This window comes from Phalangium opilio, unplaced genomic scaffold (assembly GCF_054372755.1).
Source record: "Phalangium opilio isolate 3A_F unplaced genomic scaffold, DU_Popi_V2 ptg000344l_1, whole genome shotgun sequence".
Classification (NCBI taxonomy): domain Eukaryota; kingdom Metazoa; phylum Arthropoda; class Arachnida; order Opiliones; family Phalangiidae; genus Phalangium; species Phalangium opilio.
In genome coordinates, this window is record NW_028324227.1 from 1227501 (window position 1) to 1243942 (window position 16442).

General features: G+C 36.9%; 2 protein-coding genes and 1 long non-coding RNA gene across 4 annotated transcripts in view; 1 reads left to right on the forward strand and 2 right to left on the reverse strand.

The window, feature by feature from the left end:
* LOC149609965 (galactosylceramide sulfotransferase-like) overlaps positions 1–3502 on the reverse strand; it is a 47702-nt gene extending 44200 nt beyond the window's left edge. Inside the window, exon 1 of the mRNA XM_089860054.1 lies at positions 3436–3502. The gene's annotated coding sequence lies outside the window, so the exon portion shown is untranslated. The remainder of the gene's footprint in view (positions 1–3435) is intronic.
* The window catches only part of LOC149609967 (neuronal acetylcholine receptor subunit alpha-10-like), an 83036-nt gene continuing 68094 nt past the window's right edge, over positions 1501–16442 (reverse strand). For both annotated transcript variants that reach the window (XM_089860050.1, XM_089860049.1), the window contains exons 3-9: positions 14736–14881; positions 13477–13521; positions 13217–13326; positions 12740–12923; positions 11531–11882; positions 11148–11347; positions 1501–3690 (exon numbers count right to left, since the gene is read on the reverse strand). In XM_089860050.1, coding sequence (XP_089716176.1) covers positions 3337–3690; positions 11148–11347; positions 11531–11882; positions 12740–12923; positions 13217–13326; positions 13477–13521; positions 14736–14881 — 1391 coding nt within the window. In that variant the 3' untranslated portion in view covers positions 1501–3336. The remainder of the gene's footprint in view (positions 3691–11147; positions 11348–11530; positions 11883–12739; positions 12924–13216; positions 13327–13476; positions 13522–14735; positions 14882–16442) is intronic.
* On the forward strand, positions 5968–6412 carry LOC149609968 (uncharacterized). Its single transcript, XR_016376914.1, has 3 exons — positions 5968–6070; positions 6152–6191; positions 6308–6412. It is a non-coding gene; the product is annotated as an uncharacterized LOC149609968 (long non-coding RNA).

Genomic DNA, 16442 nt, shown 5'->3' on the forward strand with positions numbered 1-16442 from the left:
TATACGCGGGTAGTTATACGAGAGAATTATAGCTTCCCCTCCGCAGCTTCGCTAGCTACTCTTCCGAGGTTACGATTAATAAATGTATGGAAGTGAAACGATGTGACGTATGAACATATCAAAAATAATTCTCGCGTCGTTTCAATGGAGATTATTATTATTGGAATCAGATCCCTTTTAATGTATCAATATAATTTTCGAGAAGAAGACGTTTGTTTTCCCCTTATAGGAAGATGGTAAATCTTTTGTGAAATGTTTGAATTATTATTTTCATATGAGTTCACTATCCCGATCGTAATTTTATACCAGAACTCTCATGAAAGCTTGGAAAGTTGTCTATTGCCCGAGATGTTCCAATTTACATGAATTCCATACACTTTAATCTTAGTTGTAGAAATGAAATCCGAAAGCAAAGAGGAACTTCGGAAAGTTATTTTAAACCAGCGATGAATTTAGCTCGATTCATTTCGAGTATCTAATCTGACCTGGAGGTTATTTATTCGTAAACAAGCTAAATCTTTTCTGTAATAAAGGGGATCTTAAAGGTTACACCCTTGAGAGTGATTAGATGTAACACGTAATCGGTGTACAGGGAGTCTCGAAGCGATTAGTGTCTAAGTAAAATATACACTCGAATAAACAATACTAAACGTTTTCTTTAATTCTATATAAAACATGGAAAAACTTGTTCAACTTAAATCATGTTTTTTTTCTTCTTATTTTTCTTTTGTTCGTGTGCTTTGGTTTGTAATAACCGTTAACCAACCACCAATTTTCATTCAATGAATACCCTTGCCTCATCTTTGTTCTTTACAAAACAAATAATTCAATTTACAGACTTAAAAAAAAATCCCGTACTGTATAGAGATTTCTTTGACACTATAGTGCGTAAAAGAGTGCTTGTTCCTTTCCGGCTTTTCATCATTTGAAAGCCTAAAACAGGCTTCCTTTATGATTATAATTATAATATCGTAATATATTTTATACAACGAACTTTGGAATATTTGTTTTTTATAAATTAAATATCAAAGATGATGATTCTTTCATGGTGCAATATTTAGTTAATATGTTTTTCCTTTGGTATAAAAGAAACAGGATAATCATACCAATATTCATCGAAACGTTTCGTAACTTTTTATGTATATACATGTACCAAGCAGGATGAGGGTCTGTATGTATATATATATATTTATATTTATATATATTTTAATGTGTTTATATCATCATGAATTTATAATACTGTTTCATGAAAATTGAAGTGGTCTTTTATAAATTACAATTAAGTAAGGTCGATGAAGCGAAGATACTTTCACTTAGTTTTGTAATTTTTTTTCCCCTTACCACTTTAAAAACGAAGATCTGTATCATTTTTACAGTAGAACAAACTGGTCACGTGAAATGCAGGCTTAGGGCTTTGGAACTTCGAAAGAGTTTAATTTTAAACCAGGGAGACTCAATAGAGAAGTCTTAGTAAGGAAAGGGAAGGAAAAAATGGGTTCGCGGACCCAACCTCGAGGAACTCAACCAAACCACTTCTAAATCGTTCCCTAAGTGTTACTGAAATAAACCTTAAAGTTTGGTCCAATTCGGTAAACAATTGTGACTGTACTTATCAGTATTATTGACGACTGCATTGATGAACAAAAGTAATAATACCCTCATTATTTGATATAACACTAGAACAGCTCAATTTTCATCGAGACAGTGCTTTAAATTCATGGCGTAATTATATATTTTATATAATTTTTAAAGGGCAGTTTCATGTTCGTTTTTAACAAACGTTCAACAAGTTTTACTAAAGTTCAAAATTCATAGTGTTCATTTTTATAGTTCATCATCGCTAATTTGTTCATATGTTAGTTCATTATTTCATCAATCGTGGTAATATTACCCCGAACGTATTTTTCTCCAATTCGTGACTTTTTTTCAGTTCAAATTTTGTGAGCAATAAGTCAGGATTAATTTTTTTTATTTCAGTTATTTGTGTTCAGTTATAAGGCCACAGCCTGAGATTGAATTGTTTTATATCTAAAAGGTTCGTATTACACGTTGACCCTTCGCGTAATGATTTATAAGAATGTTTAATGTCATCGTATTAATGGAAATATGTAATCATCACTTGTTTTATATAAATTGGGTACTATAAGGTGCTCCTTTGGGACGAACGAGTTTAAAATACCCGTTGCGCGTTATGTGTATGTGTTTTTGTGGTTTGAAATTAATTAAAATCAAAGTTAGTTAGTTTACCTTAATTGATTGCGTTATGAGAATATTTAGAGCAAAATGAGTTCAGTTTAGTTCAGTTTCAATATCAAACCAATCGTAATTGTGAACAGAAAAAAGAAATTTTGTAGAAATGATTAAATTTTGACTTAAGCTAAACCTACATAAACTCTCAACTGTTTTAATAGATCTGTACAAAACTTGATTCATATTTTGAACTGAACTAATTCAAGGATACTATCCTCAATAATGCGTACATTGGCATGACCCCTTTCCTATTGCAAATAAACTATCTATAACCTATACCAGTCGTAATTTTGTTTGGATTTCATCCAACTTTAAGTTTCATAATTTTAAATACTATTGTATAAATTTTAATTAAACCCGATAAAACGTGGACCCTACATATAGCCTGAAACTACGCCTATAAATACGTGAATTGGTGAAAGAAAAGTTACTTTACCCAGCGGGAAGGTTGGATATTTGGATATAAATACGACTAAAAATCTGATTGTACCAATTTCAGAGACTCTTTGTCAGCCATATATAGCGCCAACAATTTCGTGTTAAGTGGGAGAATAGTGTACTGTTGTGTTTATTATAGTAGGCAATTTTGGCTTTATCGGTGGATACTTGTTTAGAAAATTAGAAGGATTACATTATTTCATGTTTCGGAAGTTTGTTTTTAAAACATTTCGCGTGTGTTTGGGGGTAAACTTTACGTAACACTTATTCATGATTTTCACTTTTTCCAAGTACTGAGAATTCACGGGATGCACACTGTATGTCCGCGCATAATCTCGAACCCTTAAGAGACATTGATTATTCTAACGTAGTTGCATCACGTCCTTTGTGTTAACCCCATTTTAAAACTGGTTTTAAGAACAGGTACTGGATAAACATTAACGCGAGTAACGTTAATTGTCGAGTTTACGTTCACCATAGTGCACCACTGGGTGGGATTCGATACGCTTATGGGGAATCACTTAAAAATCGCGTCACAAATAGACGAAATTCATTGATTAGTATAGAAAATTAAAGGTTAGTGAGGCGGTTACGTAAAGAGATACGAAAGAGACAGAGCACACGCCACGTTTTAGTCGAAGCCCGGGGTTAAGGTCCGTGAGGCGAAGAAAGTAAGATGAGAAAAGAAGAGATGGCAGTTGATAGAAGGAAGACAGCCAGAAGGAACCTATCGCAGACTAAAGATACCTGATGCCAATCACTGCGGGCGAGTTCGCGTCGTTCCTGATCCGCAATGCGCATCTCATTCTTCTCGATCGTCTCGTACACCTTGTTGAGGACGCGCAGAAACTGGCGTTCAAACTCGTCGGTTGAAATGTCGCTAGTACTACTAATCTCCTTCCGGTGACGCAGGCGAGGAGAGAAGTGGTACTGCTCGATGTGGTCCATCTCCACCTTCTCCTCCCTGTACGCGTACTCCTGGCTCTTTGATATCGTCTTAACCTGTACGAGAGAAGAAGATAAATGTATTATAGATTGAAGGACATCACCTATTCCAAAAAAACCAAAAAAAATTCTTTATCCCTGGCTCAAACTGCTCAAATTAAATGCAGCTTCATGAAGCTGTTATTACTAAATCACCTGGAGTTGTAGGAGACACGGTTGGTTTCTATGGGTTTAAGTTTTCGAAGTTTTGAAAAAGAAAATCATATAAGCCTAGGCCTACATCAAAACAAGTTTCGAGTGAGACTTAGGAAGGGTAAAGTTTGAAGTTCGAATTTGCTTAGGAAAGAAGCCGAAATTAAACTTAAATATCACCGACACTTTTATCTCTGGAAAGCCACCCATCGTTCCAACCCATAAAGTTTTAAGTATTTTTGGACAAGAATATGTTTTTCTCGCAAATCACAACTATAACAGTCAAAATATACTATAGTTATTTTTGACCCCTTTTAAAGTTGGAATAAGTTTTCCCGCACCATACTACATACAGCCTTCATCCAAACTGTTAGGAAATAAGAACCGAGTTGAGGGAGTAAAAAGGTGTCCGAAAAATGTAAAACCGGCAAAAGTTTATTCTGGTCATAAATTTTCGATTTACGAGAAGAGTGCGGATGGAGGGTTTTCTTCGAACGCGCTGAGACTGTGATTTACGAGCCAGTTTCTTGCTAAGTAAAGTTGGAAGGCCCTAATGGGTCACCCACCCGGACTCGCCAGTCATTCGGGCTTTCCTTTCCTTTTATGCAGATATTATTTCGTAAGGGGAGTAGAGTCATACACACTGTAGTTAATTTGCTAACTCATTTTGAAATCTCGACTATATACAAATATACGAAATATTATAGAATTTCCAATTCAAATTAGACCACGTGTTTTAATAGTTACATTGAACCAAAAGTAAATAAAATTGAGGAGATGATAATAGGCATGCAGGTCAATAATTCTGATACCCATTACTTACGCACTGATAACGCTACAAAATTCACGCATGCCCAGTAGAGCCCTATTTTACGGAAGATAAGGGTGATATAGATCCCACCCCAACATAATACAATGCTCATCCCTTTAAGGTCCTTGTATTCTACATTAACACCAGTTAAGATTCCTTTGAAAGGCGGCACTGTATCTTGTCGTAACTCGTAATGTTTAGCGACGTAAATATTTTTCTTTCCGACGTTTTTAAAAGTCTTTGCCCCCCATATGGCATGTTAATTTTTTAACAACTTAATCACGTTAGGTTCAGACTTTTAATTCCAGACTAATTAGGGGAAAATGCGTAATTAGCTTAAAACAGACGGTTGTTATTTATGCTGGTAACTGGCGGAGGGAAAGAGACACGTGTCGTGTCACGGTGAAGTCGCGGAATAAAATCCAAAAGGATGTTTAGCGAAAGTTGTGCTTTAAATTCTTTAGGACTTTTCTAACGCTGACGTACCATTAAAACATTCTTATCCATATGATAAACCAACCATATAGTCGTTCTAACCCCAATATTAATGACGTAATATTTCCACGAATATTTAAGGGAGATTTACGACAAACAAATGAACAGTTTCTCAAAACATTACGACGCAAAATAGCTAGACAAACATTGGATTTTCTAAACTTATCTATAAATATAGTAAACTTTGGGAGAAGTTTAGTTTAATCTAATAGGAATGTTAATTTATTTATACGATTCCTAATATAGATTAAACGGGTTATAGTATCAAATAAATATATCATTAAATTTTGGATGAAAACCTATTCTTGCAATTATTATTCATTTTTCAAATTATGACTTAAATAATCCTTTCGATACCTTAGGCGCAAAGAAGTGGTCTGCCCCTCGGCAATATCATAAAATGCAATTCTGGAAAGAAAACTCTTGGGTATATAAAATGACAAAAGGAGGACTGGAGAGCTATGGTTCGTTTCGACAAATAGTCCTCATATTCCATATTAATGACGTTGCTACAGTAGCCAAGCTATCATTTCGATGCTTCGATTTCTACCGTAAGGGAAGGGAATGGTTACCGATCTGGAATATCAAAGCATCTTGAGAGCGAAAGAATATAAGACAAAGTAAGGAGGAAAAAGAAAGAAGAAATTTGATCGCGCTAACGTTTAATCATTGGTAACGTCGAGTAGGGTCCCGTGGCGTCATAAATCTTCATCGATAAGCCCCGCCTTTCCGCAGTTGGGAACGAAACAATGTCTCCTTTTAACGTCAGAGCGGACAAAGTACTCGGAAAACATCCCCTAACAGCCAAGGTATTTTAACAGATGGGAAAGGGAAGCGAGTGAATTCTTTAATGGGAATCTACACCATTTTTCCAATAACACTGAAGCGGGATGTCATAAAGAGTGATATTCCAAGAAAAATAATTTTTAAACTTTGATGGTAAGTTTTACGAAGAAGTTTAAGAATACATGATATATACATTGAACTAAAAATATATCATTTAAATAAATATGTTTATAGATATTTTTCTTCAAGAGCATGATTTGTAAACAAAATGAAAGTTAGTGATCTTTGTTGTGTAGCTTCAGCCAGTCTTATATTTTGTGTTTAGTCAATAAGATTCTTACGTATCTTTTATCTAAAGGTGGTGAACTTTGTTTGCCTGTTTATTACCAGGTTCCGGAGCTTTTGATTTGAAACACATTTAAAAGTATTTGGCTTAAATCGATCAATGGGATCAAAATCGATCGGTCGTTTACAAAGACGGACATGGTTTACCACGAAGATAAGCCTTTATTGTTAGTTTTATTAGGTATCATGGCCAATTCAAGATATAGAAGACCCTCTTGATATGTACGTAAAGGCTCCTTTGTAGAATAAAGAAATAGATTAAAGAAAAGGCAAAGAGCAGCCTCGCGGGCTTATGATGGACATTGTTCGGCAGATCAGTCTGGTGATAAAAGCAATCCGTTAACGAATGGGTTTTCTGTCACGTCCGGCCCGGCGTAGATACGTATAAACGCGCCCATTAGAATGCTCCATTAACCAGGATGCCAACGTCGGTTAAGCCTAATTCCTATTAAAAATCAAATGACGCACCTGTCATTTTATACGAGCAAAAACAAAAAAGATGCATAGTTTCCGGACTTTTCTTGATTATGCCTGGGCGAGTAGCGGATAAAATAATGACAGAGTTTCCTTACAGGACTGCGTGTGTGGGGATAAGACGGCAACCTAACCCGCATTGTTGTTACCGTTTTCAAGCTACCTTTGTTATTAGAGGTAGAACACTACCTCTTTTGTTTAGATAAAACTCCCGTGTCCAGTGAAAATCAGAGCGTTTTGATGCACGACTATGAGAATTAACACGTGTCATTTAACATTTAATCATATGATATTTCACAAAATCGTTATAATCGCTCAGATTGTTTGCAAAATTTCTTCGTTCAACTGAAGTTATAATATGCAATAATTAAAATGAACCCTTTTAAGACCAAAATTAACATTATTTTGGTATTGTATGCGTAAAGTAAATTCAAGTCTCTCCTCTCCTCTTCTGCCTTTCCTAGCTCCATCATCATCCGCGCATATTTCCAGTAATCCACGATACAAGATACGGGGTCTTAAATTAAATTTTCTTCTTTATTTAAAAATGAGGAAGCCCTAAGCGAAACGTTCCCCTATTATCAACATCGATTTTTAATTTGACAAACTCTGCGTGGAAATGTTCGTTAAGAAGAAAATTAAATAAACTATTCCAAGAAAGAGCATCTGTTAAACCCTTAGAGCTTTGACTATTCATGCAGTGACAGGCTTTGCTTAAGTATGTTATATTTTTGAGTATTTTCAGGGCTGATTCCGTGATATCCATGTGTAATTCTTTCATCGCAGAGAGCTCTTAATCTAAGATTTCGGGATTTAAGCAATCCAAAGTTTCCATCTCCATCGAGATTCCCTTGCGTTAATAATTACCTTTGATCACTAAGGACGACTTGTGTGCTCTGGCGTTCCGTACTTCAACTATTATACTATGAACTGATACCACTGCTAGGAATATTTATAAGCAATATTTGCAACGGTACCACGTGACTTAAAGCCCATTCAGACTAGTCTGAAATCTCACGCTCATATCGGTGAAGTCCATTTGCTCGCTTAAAGGATCCTTATTTCTTGCCCCAACTTGTCAGCCACACTATAGACTGCAATAAACATTCTTAGTATACTGGTGTACATTCCTTATCTCTCCATTATATAAATATATATTCAAATCTTTGTTTCTCGGAGACGGTTAACCCTGGTCGACCTCCTCCGACAAGAGAGCCTTTACGAATCGAGAGCGACTCCGCCATACAATCGATGCGCGTTATAATTTAATGAATTACGTATACACTTACAGGCATTGTAATTAAATTTATAAGGCAAGCTTGTCCGATGAACTTGTCGGCTTAATAGCTCGTTCGGGCAAAGATCAAAATCGATTTTGACGAGGTAACGGATGGACGGACCCACCACTATTTTGTCCTAAAATAATGACGCTTCTCTATATCTCTCCTACGTTCGGGATTTCTATAGCTTCTAGGATTAGGACCGACGACATCGCCACATTCTTGAGAGATTTTAGAATCGTAGATTTATAAAAGCACGAGTACTAAATAAAGCCGCTTTGTATAATTGTCGAATGGCGTTTTATACGTGGTAAGTTTGTCTTTTCTATAGATGCAATATTTCAGGAAAATTACTTGCTACGAATCACATACCGTATATATAGTTCCCACATCATTACTCTATTAGCGCTTAACTATTTGCCAAGGCGCATGCACTTGTGGATTTTTGACCCACGTTAAGACAATCAAGGTTTGTGGGTTGATTGTCGAGGATTTAGTACCAAACAGTTATAAGATTCACCCTACGGTGCAATGCCCATCTGAAGTTTGGTGAGCAGGAGAGCAAACAAAAAAGGTGAGGCTGGGAAGAATCATGTTACATAACTAAAGTATTAAGAGCATCCTAATAATTAAATTGCATAGACAGCAATATATCACAAAATTCAAATGTATCTGACAAAGGATAATTTGCAAGGAAATTTTTGTAAAGCTTAGAAATGTGACTCTGAGGAAGAATGAGAGGTACAGCAAAAGAGAGGACCAAGAAATATGTTGGCAGGTTTACATTCTAGATACTATTCCCTATTGAGTCGCTCTTGACTGTTCTATCCATGGGTTGGCTTGAGAGTATAAAATAGAACGACTGAAGGCCGGGAGAAAAGGGCCAGGATAAAGGAATTCAGTCGAATCACTCCAAGTGCCTAATCGATTGAAAAGTTATGTTATTTTTCTTTTCCTTAGGGGTTTTTCTTTCTTTCCCTCTCTGTTCTTATTTGCCTTCTTTTTTCTTTCTTTCTCACTCTCCTCCGTACTTCTGAAGGATATATTCCTTGAGAGGCTTGGGGAGACTGCAAAAAGAAAGATACGATTTTCTTTCGACGGGATAATCTAAAGGTCACCCTACTTGAACCCCTCTACACAAAGGTTCGTTCACATAACGTCTTAACAATTTCGAATTTAGTTTTGCACTAGCAAAGTCAAAGTCCCTGCTAATTATTATATACAAAAATTGTAGCTACTTGATTGGATACAAATAATTATGGGAGACCTTTTAGTGCAAGAGTGTCAACAGAAGACAGAATGTAGTCGTGATTAGGTGGTGTTTACAAAATTTTTCTTAGTGATCAGAGAGTGAGTGAGTGAGTTACTGGATTTCACGACTAAACTATACGTCAATAAAAAGTTAAACAAAAATGATATTATGGGGTTCACTCAAATGTCCATCTATGCAAAAGGTTTCTTAAATGGATTAGAGAGCTGGCTCGCTTGGTTAACCGCTTATTCCTAATATAATAAATGAAAACTTTTCTAATTACGTCTCTCATACAGGGATTAACGCATTAACAACTTAAACACTGAATTAAGAATAAGAACTAAGCTTAGAAACCCATTAAAAGAGAACTTCAAATTAAAAAATTGCCTTTAAACTTAAGCCTTGTGAGCGATGGAGGCGTTAATAGCTGAAATGGCTACGAGAAAAAAAAATAGGTCGGATAAAGGAGCAACCATATATGCCTCGGTAGTTTCTTCCGTTCTTCACTCGGCCATTAACGGATTTAGAACCAGTGCAAAAAAATCCTTCTATTCGAATTCCGAGGGGAATAGACTGAGCTCTAGCCTTCCCTCGATCCTATTTTATCCCAAAAAGTGGACCGGGAAACGAGAGGAGTAAAGAGGGATAAATTGAAAGAACCGATAAAATGGCGTCCCATTCCAGAAAATGGTGGAAGCATTTGGAGGAGGATGGAGAAAGAGTTAGATGCGCGAAACGAAACGAGGGGGGTCAAGAAAAAATAGTTTTTTTAGGTGGCGGCGACCGGGGAATGAGCTGTGACATTAGAAGGAATCGAAAACTAGCCTGGCTCGCTTAAGTAATTCTTATAAGGAAAAGAAATCTATCTTGGCCACAAAAGAAAAACAAGAAGAGTATACCAACCCGGGAGGTGGCGAACGAGGATGAGGCTCAAATCTCTCACTACTGTTGTTTCGCTTAGGAAATTCTACAGTTTCATTGTGAAAGAAGTATTCTTGGCAGAAACGTACGTGTGTTTTTGGTTCGTGACATGGTAGTGACTCTGACTTCCGGAATAGCTAACACAACCTAGACTGAAAACTCCACATGATATTAACATTCGAGGATTTAGTGTTGGGTTTAACGCTCTAAGCGGAAGTGAACATAGGCCCAGTATAATAGAAGACAGCTACACTGTTTGACTTTTACCTTCCCTCGTTCATCGTCCCTCGATACTAATGGTAGGGTTGTTTAGTGTCACTCACTTTCAATCAGGAAACCAACTACTTTATTATCGATCCCCGATGTCAGTCTGTATAGTGTCTCCCCTCGGAACGACTCCTATACATTCCTTTACGCAAAACACAAAACGGCGCCAACAATTTGTCAGGAGACGCCTTAGCCATTTAGACCATAAATTAAAGGTCCTTTCTTCCTCTATCCCCTCAAAATCCATTCCAGCAAATTCCTTTTTTCGCGCATCCCCCTATTACAGAATAGCGTATACTTTTTCCGTTTTCATGGGCGTAAATTATCCTTGATTTACGTAAAAAGGGTTCAAAGTTCAACAAGAGGGTGAACAAATCTTGTTTATAGGGAAGCACGTGGTTTTTTCTCTGGAATATCTATTGATTCAACTCTCAGGAATTTAATATTATTAGGTGCGGTTCCCAAAGTTTTCAATGTTGCGACACATCTTTTTCGCGATTCTAAATAGGCCTATAGGCCCTCTGACTTGTCTTAATTTCCATCTGATTTCTTTCATTTTGGATTTTAGAAAATTATATTCTGAACAATTTCTATTTGGATTCGTCCCACACCTTTTGAAACGCGTGATAGTTCAAAATAAGTCTGTAGTGTGTAGTGTAGCTTCGTCTAAGAGTAAAGAAAAATGATTTACCTCCTCCGTTTTCTTCTTCTTTGGCGGTTTGTTACCGCAATTGACGAACATTAACCTAGCCAGATAACCCAAGACCAATCGACGCAAGACTTTGGGTACATCCGACGGGGTTTTATTGCCTCGGTGATGCATGTTTAACGTGATGACCGAGAAGAACGTCGCCGACGCGACTAGGCACACCGTCACTCCGTAATACAGATCTAAAGAAAAAAAACGCGCAAAGATTGCATTTGCAGATATGATAAAAAGTATAGAGTCAGAAGTCGCGTTAATAGGCAAAATTGGGCAAATTGACTTCCAGAGGAGTAAAAAGATTTTCTTTAGAAGAGGTGAAAGATGAAAGGAAGATGGACCAAGGTATAATGTGATTAAGGAGTACTTACTTATGAGCGGCGTCTTTTGGGAAGGCGGCATGGTTTCCCTAACAATCACCAAGAAGACGGTGACGCAGAGGAGTGTGCCGACGGCCAACGTGACCTTTTCGCCCGATTCGGACGGGACGTAGAAGGCCAGAATGGAGACGCCGTTAATCAGAATACAAGGCAGGATGAGATTAAAGACGTAGAACGTAGGACGCCGTCGCAGGCGCAACGTGTAAGTCACGTCCTTTGAGAGCTCTTCGCAACAATCCAGTTTACGCTCGTTTATAACGCAAGTGAAATCGTCCAAGATGAATTCGCCGTGCTCTTGATAATACTCCAAATTTCCTCGCTCCTCCGTTTTCGAGAGCTCAACCTAAGGAAAATAAGAAAAGACACAGAACTACAGATGTCAGTAAGTCTGTAGCATTAGGAAGTATAGGTAGCGTCATACTTATGGAACATATCTTATAAATTTATGATACACCTTAAAGAGGATTAGCTGACAATTTTCCTAAACTCAATTAAATCGAGCAACGTTAAAAACTTTACTACCAATTTACTTCCGGCATATTACATAATCAGATTATATTTTAAATAAAAGCAAATCAATTTAATGAAATGAAAATTTTGAAGCGGCTCTCTTAGTTTGTTTTGTAAAACCTTCACAAGTTGCAGGGGCAGGATATTAGTTTGCTTTTCAAATTTCCTTTTTCGCGAAGAAACCACGACTTATTATATACATTTTTAAGACAAGAAGAGGTTTCCTAAGAAAGAGCTAGGGTGGATGAATATCAAGACGCGTATAATTGATTTATTCAAAGTCTGTTTATTGGCTCATCCTTTTTTCGTACGTCTTTCAAAAATCGAGGGAGTCGAAGCGAATGATTAAAGTTTCGGCTTCTCCGGAAATTACGGAGAAGATTCTTTTTCCTTTTTTTTCAATCCAGCCTATCTTGGGGTTCATTCAGTTTGTTAAATCAAGGGAACGGTCGGGGTAAAAGGAAACGAAGAGCCGGTCGCTGCTTTTCCTGATTTCTGTCCTTTTTAACTCTCACCCCCTTTTACCGGCTAATAACTCTTTTCAAACCTTTTATCCACGCGTATCCTTCCACCCCTAGCCCGCCTGAATGATTTAATCGTACGCTAGCTTTCTATAAAATAAAGGGTCACATCGCGCGAGGAATTAAGGGTAAGGATATATATATTTCTTGAACGGTATAGGTAACTCACTTGAAATCCGTCGTAAGTCAAAGAGGCAAATTTCATGCTGCAAATCTGAACGTCGAAAGGAAAATACTCCAGATCTACTTTACAGGTACTTCGAAATATGGCGTGGAAAACGTAGGTGACTTCGCCGCTTGATTTAACGACGGCGTTTGTACGAAGTGTATTCGTACTCGATTGCGGGTCGGCACTGAAATATAACAAATAATGGAAATCAAATACTGAATAAAACAGAAAAAATATCACCTACAATTCATTCATTTATTTGTTTATTTATTTAAAGGGAGAAAAATCAATAATAGTGGGCAAAAATTTACATATCCTGTTTAACTCTATGGCCTATCCTATTGTCTCTTCTTTCCTACGCCTGTCCAATGAAAAGAGTTCTTGTTCTATAACTCGAACTCGCGCCCAACGAGGCCCCGTTATCCATCCCGGCTTCTTTTAAATTTATAAATTCCCGAATTTATTATTTAAGCTTACCTATTATATAGAACTATATCCGGTTTCCAAACTTGCTCCGCGGGGATACGTATAACGGCTATGTTGCCGAAATCTGAGGCGTTCCATCTCAAATGAACGTCTGTCCATTTCTATAATGAAAATTGTAACAAACGATGAAATGAAATGAGTGTAGTTTGGCCCAGCGCGAAGAATAATTAATGTGGACGCAAATTCGAGGTGAGGAGCTTAAACCCGTAACGCATAAATTAATAATTTAATTTTGGAAATTGCGTTTGTACCTGAGTAATCCAACAAACAGTCGTCAGAATCTGATTGCGTTGATCCTGCAACGGGAAAACAAAAGATAATGTTTAGAAACTTTGGACAAACTTTTCATATTATATTTTGAAGGATGAGAAATGATAAAACTGTTTACTGCTCTTAAGTAAACCAAGCGGCTAAAACTTCGTTTAAAGGAATAGTACAGGTAACGTAACATTATACCAGGGATAGATTTAATTAGGGAACTGCGATGTTTAGTTACGGAGTATTTAGGAAATAATAATTTGGCTAATTTAATTTATCTAAAGAACATTGTATAAAAATGTTGTTTATAAGATATTGGAGGAAATCAATTAAAACAAGTTAAAGGCGTACTTTTCCTAAAAATCTTCATCTCAATTAATATCACAGCGGATTAAATAAATAAACCCCGGATATAAATAATAATTAACCAGCTAACCTCATCGGTGAAATACAAAATAATACCCTTCAGATAAAAACATACATTGTTTAGTAAATTACCAAAAAATAATATGTCGTAAAGGGCTGGCCTTTGGTCTAGCACTATCAATGAACTAACATCTTTTACAAGCGTGCCATAAGCATCCCTGGTACAGTGGATGGGAGAATGCAAGGATGCAAGCGGGAGGTAAACCGAAGCCGGCTTAATATCAATATGAAGATAAATAGTGGAGGTATGGAAGAACATTTTTTTTTCGTCGTTTCCAAGCAAGCGCTTTCAGTTAATTCTTTCGCGTGATTAATCTATTTTTGCCCGAGTAGAAAATTCGCTATAGCAGCTTCGCCAAGGCCCAGTTTAGTTAATTAAAAAGCGGGTTGCCTTCCTTATTCTTTCACGAGATTTGATACGAAAAGCCCAGCGCGCGCGAGTTATGAAAGAGAAGAAAAAAAAACCGTAGCGTATGATAGCGAAAGCATGAGGTATAACCCGGTTCTTTTTTGTAAAATTCGATTAGGAGGCGAAGCGAGAAGAGTTTTGTTTTCGTGATTAACGAGTCGTAACCCTATTTTTCTTGACACCTTATAACGAAGCTTTATACTTTCCCCTCAATCCTCTTCCTCCTACTAAACTCTTTATTTTCAAGTCTTTTTCTTTCAAACATGACCATGATTTTACGCGGTAGAAGAAACTCGCATTCAACTAGTATAAAACTCGAATTAAATAGCTGGCCTAATTAGCGATCATACGTATGATCGTTTATTCAAAGCAAAACTATAAGGTTGCGTTAGGGCTGGGTTTCGATATTAAACTTACAAAATCAGCGATGTGATGCAAGGATGTATCGAGATGAACTTGAAGAGGTTGCGAGGCATTTTGGGATGGACGGACAGCTGGGTCATAATTTGACATCAGGTAGCGCGTTAATCGATATTCCTGCTCGTCACCGCTAATTTGATGAACTGCAAATCACGAAAAGAAAAATGAGAAAATGTTATAGTGAAGATATTAAAAGAGTTTTAAAAAAATACATTTTATATTAATTTTTTCTCTAACTAGTTCTTCAACAATTTTTTCTTTTTGTTTTTCTGAGATAACTTAATGGTTTCGGATAAAAAAATTAGGATAACAGATTGATGGTGGGTTAGTTCTTTCCAAGTACCTTAAGGTGTTCTTAAAAAAGAAGAACCGGAAAAATCCTTAATTATATCAGAAGCGGATAAGACTTCCGTAAAGTAGCCACTTTTAGGCCGGCCATTATTAACGTGGATAGTGAGCTCCTTTAATGATTGTTTGCCTCGTATGAACACTTCTGGTATGAAGTATAGTAATATTCACATTAGCGCAATTACTAACAAATTTAATATCGCAAAGAATTACTGTAATAATTTCAAATATCTGGATATGTAAAAATGAATCAGAGGTTTATGCCTTTCCTGAACATTCTAAAGCATAATTCGCAGTATAAAATGATTGAAAATAAGATGATATTCTTGCTATTGGTCCGATAAACTCATTGTTTCAAAGTTATCAGTGCAATACTCGTGTACTCACGAAGTGTAGGCGCGAAAAGAATGGGCTAACGTTTTGATGGATTTGTGGGCAAACTACGGAAAATCAGCGTCTGACAATCCCAACGACTTTCTCTTGGTCTTTTTCCCGCGTCATTGTTTTCTTACAGGCCATACCAGGGCAGTTAGCTTCCATCGCGATAGCCGAGCTAGCTCTCTAATAGGAGCAGCAACGCCGTCTCTCTCTCTCTCTCTCTCTCTCTCTCTCTCTCTCTCTCTCTCTCTCTCTCTCTCTCTCTCTCTCTCTCTCTCTCTCTCTCTCTCTCTCTCTCTCTCTCTCTCTCTCTCTCTCTCTCTCTCTCTCTCTCTCTCTCTCTCACCATCACCACGGTTTTCTTTCGACGACGGACCAGCCATTTTTTACCTACTATCTCTCTCTCTCCCTCACCTTTCTAAATGGGTCCTTTTCTAGTTTTTCACGGGAAGAAAAAGGCATTATTGATCCACGATAGATATAGGACGGTGCTTGGCCAGGCCTGTCTTCTCCTTCAATTTTTTTTAACAAACGAAGGCGGCTTCCAATAGTGGGTTGCTAGAGGATGGTCGAGCAAAGGGGTTAAAGATTATTCGACACATTTGTCAAAAAGTTTCGAAGGGAATGAAAGAATTTGGATAGTTTATTCTTCTTTCCTTTCAATATAATGTATGGATCAAGAAAGAGATCGCTCAAAATTATTTCGGTGAATTACCTGTAATCGCCAATTTAACATATATCATGTTCAGTAAAATAAGGCACAGTGTTTAGTAAAATAAGGCACAGTGTTTAGAAAAGTAAGGCATAATGCTCAGTAAAAAAAAAATTAGAAATGAAACAGACGGGGAAACCCAGGTTGAAAACACATAAACATCTAATAAATGTTATGGATATATTTCTTGATCAACTAAGCTATATATTCTATCCTAAATCAAGACCTTTCAGTTTCATACTTTGTTTTCAAATATGACCTTAAAA